The sequence below is a fragment of the Hibiscus syriacus genome, unplaced genomic scaffold (genome assembly GCF_006381635.1).
Source record: "Hibiscus syriacus cultivar Baekdansim isolate YM2019G1 unplaced genomic scaffold, ASM638163v2 tig00010271_pilon, whole genome shotgun sequence".
NCBI lineage: Eukaryota > Viridiplantae > Streptophyta > Magnoliopsida > Malvales > Malvaceae > Hibiscus > Hibiscus syriacus.
The window spans coordinates 103,037-110,495 of NW_024062211.1; the positions used below are offsets into that span (position 1 = coordinate 103,037).

At 35.5% G+C, this 7,459-nt stretch overlaps 1 protein-coding gene across 1 annotated transcript; it reads left to right on the forward strand.

Moving 5' to 3' along the window:
• Positions 1 to 5,903: 5,903 nt before the first annotated feature.
• Positions 5,904 to 6,440, forward strand: LOC120203844 (histone H4). Its single transcript, XM_039204002.1, has one exon. The coding sequence runs from the start codon at positions 5,960 to 5,962 to the stop codon at positions 6,269 to 6,271; it is 312 nt and encodes a 103-aa protein (XP_039059933.1). The 5' UTR covers positions 5,904 to 5,959; the 3' UTR covers positions 6,272 to 6,440.
• Positions 6,441 to 7,459: the final 1,019 nt, after the last annotated feature.

A 7,459-nucleotide genomic window follows, 5' to 3' on the forward strand; every position in this document is an offset into this window, starting at 1 on the left:
AGAATGATGAGCGTCAATTAATTGTGCGCATGGGTAAGTGAAACTGATGCAATTTGTTTTTTTTTGATCATTTTAATTTTGCAAAGAAAGCAAGTTAGTTAGTTATACATTTTTTGATCAGGTTACGAACTACTTCCTCAAATGTTTGAATCAATTCTTCAAGATTTGCGGGCATAAAAACGAGGAAGGATACGATTACATCAGCCTCATCGATAAAGAAATATGGATGAACGCATATGATGGTGGATATCGATATGGACACATGACGACCAACTTGGCTGATGCAATCAATTCAACCTTAAAGGGTGCACGTCACTTACTTGTAGCGGCTTTGGTAAAAACTAAATATTTTCGTTTGAAGGCGTTTTTTGCGAAGTTCAGGGGACAAGCTCAAACCTGGATGCAAGACGGTCATGTCTATCACCCTAGATTAGTTGCAGATCTACAAAAAAAATTGTTGTATCAAATGGAATGTCTGTAACAAGCTTCTCTAGAATACATGAAATGTTTCGTGTCACAGAGTTACCGCGACCTCTTCAAGGGATTGAAGCTGTGTCGTTAAGAGTAAATCTACGGGACAGAACGTGCGACTGCGGGTTTTTTCAAGCTCTTAGTATCCATGCTCTCAAGTGATAGCAACTTGCTGGCATACACGTCCAGACTATAATTGTTTTGTGGATCCCGTATACCTACTATCTGAAGTTTTTAATGTATACGAATTTGAGTTCCCCTTATAGGTAATGACAAAGACCCTGATGAGGTTCAAGATTGGCTTCTGATTGTACCAAATCCAACTTTATTGAGAGAACGTGGTCGTCCAAAATCCAATCGAATTCATTATGATGTAGATATTTGAGAAAGATGTAGACAAGACAGAAGATGTGGGCATTGTAGAGACACATGACACACTAGAAAAACATGTTCACTTCTGCTGTCATCAAGTTACAATTGATGAGGAACTGATGTAGTTGTTTATCAAATAAGAATTCTTGTACATTAATTTGCATTTACTTCAAGTTAATGTCATTCGATCTTACAATAAGTGACAAACTGAAGAAAGTTATCGAACACAATTATTAAATTTTATCATAACAATAACAATTTGGTATTTGAATATAATTTTAAATACAACAAACTTACAATATGTATTAAATGGTAAATGGTAAACAAATTACAATAACTAATATTAAATGGTAATAAACAAAATTAACCAAAATACATTAACAAAAAGTCAAACAAATTTAACAAAATAAATTAAAATAAATCCAACCAAATTAATGAAATAAAGTAAGTATTAAATGATAAATAATAAAAATATTACAATAAAAAAGTTCAATAAACAACTAAATACAAATATAATAAAAAAATAAAATCTATCGATGTCTGCGACGCGAATGTGTTCTGCAGGGTAGTGGTTGTCGGTCTTGAGGAGGATTTCTTCGTATCAGTGGTTGTGACTCCTCGCTGTCATCACCATCATCGTCATCGTCGTCGTCATGGTCATCGTGAGAAGCTACATAAGGTTGATGAGGAGCTGATGACGATGAATCACCTCCATAGAATAAGGACCCTGGAGGTGTATGACTGACTATCCCACCGGCCTGCGAAAACTGAGAAAACTCATAAATCCCAGACATCGCTGAGTATGAAAACTGTACAAGAGGTATCTGTGATGCGTCCATGGGTGATGTGGTTAAACCCGCCAAAATATGGGCATATGAACCCCAAGTCGGATCTGCAAATATAGATCCATAATATCCTCCAGGAGGGGTCATAAAACTCTGTGACGGTGGCGGTGGCGCTGACGGGGTCATAAAACTAGGTGGCAGCGGCAGCATCGGGTAAGGGAACGGCGATGATGGCATCACATATGGCTGCGGAAGGTAAGTCGCTATAGACGGTGGCTGCTGTTAAGGTCCTGCTGGTGCAGCTGAGGATGAACCAAAAGTACCTGCTCTCCGTCCATGAGTCGAGGGACGATGGTACTGTGTTGGTGAACATCTCTGTTGACGTCGCTAAAAGGTTCGCCCTCATGCATCCTCGGAAAGCAGAAATGGTTTTCCGTTACAGTTGAACCATTCGTAATAACCATCAGCAACCATCAAGAGGTCAGTAAAAAATGGGATCTCTACGGGGAAGGTGCCGATGTCGATCCTCTCACAGCACGACCCACTCGTGATGCCTCACCAGCCAATCTGTATCGGTCTTGCCGCGTCTATCTGTGCTATGCAACTCATCCATATTGCGAGGTGTTTCCGAAATTGGTTGAAAACAACCAAATTGTCGGAGCACGCGATCAGTGGAGTGCCACTCGACGATCGCATAACAGATCAAATGGACCATCGCCATCCAAACATCTAATAGGCCCCTCAACTCAGGTGAGATCATCATCCTCACATCATCATTAGAATATGTCACACATTCAAACTAAAACAAATATATATAATTTTTATCAAAATAATAATCTAATTATACAACTATAATCTAAAATCGATTTTTAAACATTAAAATGCATACTTGTGTGTCAGCCTTCTGATCGATTAACACCCTAATTTTTTCTAAATCATCAGGTAGCTCCTGATGATTTTTCCTATTAGTAGACCACATATTCAAGGAAAACAAAATTTATTATACACTGTATAAAATGATTAATATACAAAATCAGTTTTATAATTACCTCAAGAGTAGCGGAAATACGAATGGGTTCTTGACAACGGGATATAAAAAGGGTAATCAATACCATGCCCAAGACTGCAGCAGCAGGAGACATCTGCCGATAGCATTTTTCCTGTAGTCAGTGGCTCGACATATCTCCCTGTACATGAAAGCCAAAATTGTCGTGCCCCAACTAAGTGATCCGGCCAGACGAAAGTTGCCAAGATGTCGCAACCACATACAGTGAACTTAGTTACGCAATTTGTCCACATCAGCAACCCTCATATCAGCTGTAGTATGCATGCCCATGCATACATTTTAACTTCATCATCAGAGGCGTCCTCGTTCAACTCCCGAAAATTGGTATCTAACCAATTTAACGGTATCCGACCACCGTTAAAACTTTCCGGGACACGTCCTAGATAGTCTCGGCACAAAGCAGTCCATGAACCGTGCTCCATCCACGATATCACATCTCCATCCACCGAAAGCCCCAGGTGCATAGAAACATCCTCAAGTGCAATCGTGCACTCTCCGTACGAAAGATGGAATGTATGGGTCTCCGGCCTCCACCGCTCTACTAAGGCAGAAATAAGGTCTGATTCTATCTTACAGTGACCCTCATATCTACCTATTTGATAGAATCTAGCCTCTACTAAATATGACAAGACACGGCTAGGTATCACTAACTTAAGGTTCCTAATAAAAGGATTTAATACACGATCCCTATCCTAAAATTAAATAATTACAAAAATTATTTTTTAAACTAATAATCATGCATTAAATAAATAAATTATTACTAAAAATTTAAATTATATTAAAACGTTAAAATGTTACTGTATCAGCAAAATGTCGCAATATATAATTTCCATCCAAGCGAAGTAGACCTCCTTCCATTTTATATCTGCAAAAAAATTAATTAAATAAAATATTAAAAAATTTAAATACTTAAATAAATTAAAAACAAAATATTAAATATAATAAAATATACCTTAAACAGTTAAAATATAATATAAGAGTAATTGAGAGAAGTTGAGAGGATTTGGTGTGATGAAAGTGATTGTGAATGGTGGTATTTATAGGGAGGGGGTGGGGTGTGAACGGCCGGGAGTAGGTGGGTAATTAAACCTAAGGCGCGCTGCAGGGGGCGCGCCTTACTGACGTGTGGTAGATTTAAAGGTAAAGCGCGTCCTCTGCCCCGCGCTATACCCCACGTTGCACCAGATCAACGTAAAGCGCGTTGCAGGGGCGCGCCTTACTGCAAAGGGTGTTAGATCGGGAAAAATAGTCTGAAAGGTGCCTGACAGGAAAATATAAAGTCAAAAGGTGATATATCGAGAAAAACACCGTTTAGTTTACATTAATGGATAGATCAAAGGGGCAGACACTCACTGAAAATTTAAAATTACCATATATTTTATTATTTTCTATATATTTTCTATTGAAAATATGTTTCCGCCTCTACTAAAATGTTATAAGTTCGTCATTTAACGTAAAATTCTGTTTTTGTTGTTGTTTACACTTATGATTGTAAGCATTTTATTATAATTTTAGATATTTTCTTTTAATAAGATTAGGTGCTTTTAATTGCATAAAAAATCAATTCAAGCATGAATGCATGAGCTACATGCTTGACTTAAAACATAAAAAGCTTAGGGTGCAAAACTATAAATTATTATTTTTGTTAAATATAACTTTGATGATTTTGAACAAATATTTTTATAATGTTTTGTAAATAATTTTTAACATAAAATTCAATTCGATTTTTATAAAGAATTCATCACTTAAATTATTTTTTTCTCTAAACATTTTTACTAAACTCTCAGACAATAAGAATAATTTTAAAATGTTTTATCGAGTATTTCACATTTAAATTTGTTTGAATTTGAGAATATACTGAAATGGTACTGATATTCAATTTTATATTATTTCATATATTTTTTTCTGATAATATTATACTAAAGACGTTTTCTAAAACACAATATAATTATTCATACGAAACTTGATATTTTGGGTAAGTTCTTTTCACTCCTATGTATATATTAGTGAATCATGTCATGTGAATTGAAAATTTGCATTTATTCGATAGTTAAATGTTTACAAATAAAAATACACTTTCATGAACATGAGTTATGAGTATATTTTACTCCAACAGAAATTGGATTTCATAGATACATTTTTCATTAGGCCTGTAAATGAATTGAACGTTCAGCGAACCTTGCGGCGGGATGTTCGTTTATTTATTAAATGAATGAACATGAACAAGATTTTGTGTTCGTTTAATTAAATGAACGAACATGAACAAGATTTTACATTCGTTTAATTAAATGAACGAACACGAACAAAGGGCTCGTTCGTTCATTTACGTTCGTGAATGTTCGATTATATGTTCGTTCATTTTTGTTCATTTATGTTCGAACAAAGGGCAAGTTGAATATGTTACGAAGATTATTGAAGTTGTTTGGATTTCAAGAAGATTGTTTTGTTGAACGAATTAACTTTAAGACTTTATTATGTTCATATAACTTATTTATGATTTATGTATGTTTTTATCGTATTCGAACAAATTAAATATAAAGTTACAGGTTATATTAATGATTTTTAAGTTGTTATTCTTGTTGTTTACTTTTTTTTTACATTCGTTTGTTGTGTTCGAATAAGTTTTTTGGTGTGTTTGTGTTGTTCGTTTATGTTCGTTCATTGTATTCGTTTATTTTGTTCGTTCGTGTTCGTTCATTGTGTTCGTTTATTTTGTTCGTTCGTGTTCGTTTATTATTTAAATGAACGAACATGAACAAACTATATTCCTTGATGAACGAACATGAACAAAAAAAGTGTTCGTTTATATTTATTTATTTATTAAATGAACGAACATGAACATACATCCGTTCGTGTGCGTTCCGTTAATTTACCTGCCTATTTTCCATCTAAGCAATCCCACTATACCCCGCTTGGGGAATAGTATGCCATAGATGACAATTATATCAACGGTTCAAAGCCGCACGCACAAACACACTCAACACGGATCGATACACAAACCGTTGGATAATATCTTAATCGAACGGCACTAGTCTTAAATCCGCTTCAAGATCGATTTCCAGCCAACAAAATCAAAAGCCGCGGATTACACTTACACACCGTTCGATAACGTTCATATCTAACGGTTTATATTATTCTCTGGCATTGCTAACCCCCAAAAAAACACAATCGAAGAACCTCCCTATTTAAACCTTCATCAATATCACTCGGTTTCAAGTTTTCGAAGTCATTTTATTCTCTCTCAAAGCTTTATTGAATCGTGAAAATGTCGGGCCGTGGAAAGGGAGGAAAGGGGTTGGGAAAGGGAGGAGCAAAGAGACACAGGAAGGTTCTTCGAGATAACATCCAAGGCATTACGAAGCCGGCGATTCGAAGATTGGCTCGTAGAGGCGGCGTGAAGAGAATCAGCGGCTTGATCTACGAGGAAACTCGCGGTGTCCTTAAGATCTTTCTGGAAAACGTGATCCGTGACGCCGTTACCTACACGGAGCACGCTAGGCGTAAGACCGTTACCGCCATGGATGTCGTTTACGCTCTGAAGAGGCAGGGCAGGACTCTTTATGGTTTCGGTGGTTGATCCGTATTTTAGGCTTCCGAATTTGGTTCTAGTCTCTTTTGTAAATCTGTTGCAATAGTTTGTTGCTAAGCCCTTGTTTGTCATTTTTCTGTAGTGCAATGTATTTTGATTTCGAGCTTCAATGGATTTCTATGGAAATTTGTTATCAAAATATAATTGGATTTATATATTCTGGGCACTTGATTGTAGATTTCCAGTTTTATTTATATAGTGGTCGTCTGAGATTAGCTTCGTAAAAGCAGCTATGCGTTTTGCTTTCAGGCAGAGTCTGCAAAATCCCGTTATTTGCTATGTAAATCGCTAAGAAATGTTGCAAACGAAATAAGAAAAACTTGAATTACTAGCTATCGCCATTGAAAATCTTGCAAGAATTGAGCTTTACCTTAATGTTGGCATCATTACTAGAACTGGATTTATTTGTACGGGCAACGTCGTTTTGTTTTTTTATCGTATAACATTTAAATGGGCTATTTTTAAGGGTCTTTGAACCTTTGATTTAAGTAAGCCATTTTCGGCCTTTATGGGTTTAAAGAAGATGAACTAAACTATATCAACGCATAGCCCAAGTTAGCGCACAGTCCAAGTTAACGCCTTTATCATTAAATCAAATGAATCCAGTTTGGATTAAAATTAGAATCGATATGTCTAGTTATTTTTTTATTTCAAACAACTAAACCATTACAATTTATGCTGTTCCTTAACATTTGGTATGTTGTGTGTGAAACAACTTGCAGTCAAATGAATTAGCCATGATACAAAAATTCAAACCTCAAAATCCTAGTTTCAAGCAAAATCAAAGAGAAGATGCAAAACTGACATGCTAGAGTTGTAATGAGGAGATGGTGAGTTAAAAACGCAACCTCATGAAGATTATTTTCTAAAAGCTGCTTTCTTTCATCTGTTGCCTTTACTGAAGCGCTGCATATCCTCAGGCGTCATGATTTGGTAATAATCCTATATTTCTTCTTATTTATTTTAAATTCTATATTAATTCTCATTGCTATTAAAATAAACTTACTTCCCATTGTCATTTTAATTCTCTCTCTGTTTGATTTTCAATTAGCTTGGAACTATGGTATTATGCAGGTATTATACCACTGAAGCTGCTTTGCGATGTGTCATAACCATTTTTCAAAAAAACAATTTAATATTATTTTAAAAACAATTATGACTTTAATTTAGAAAATT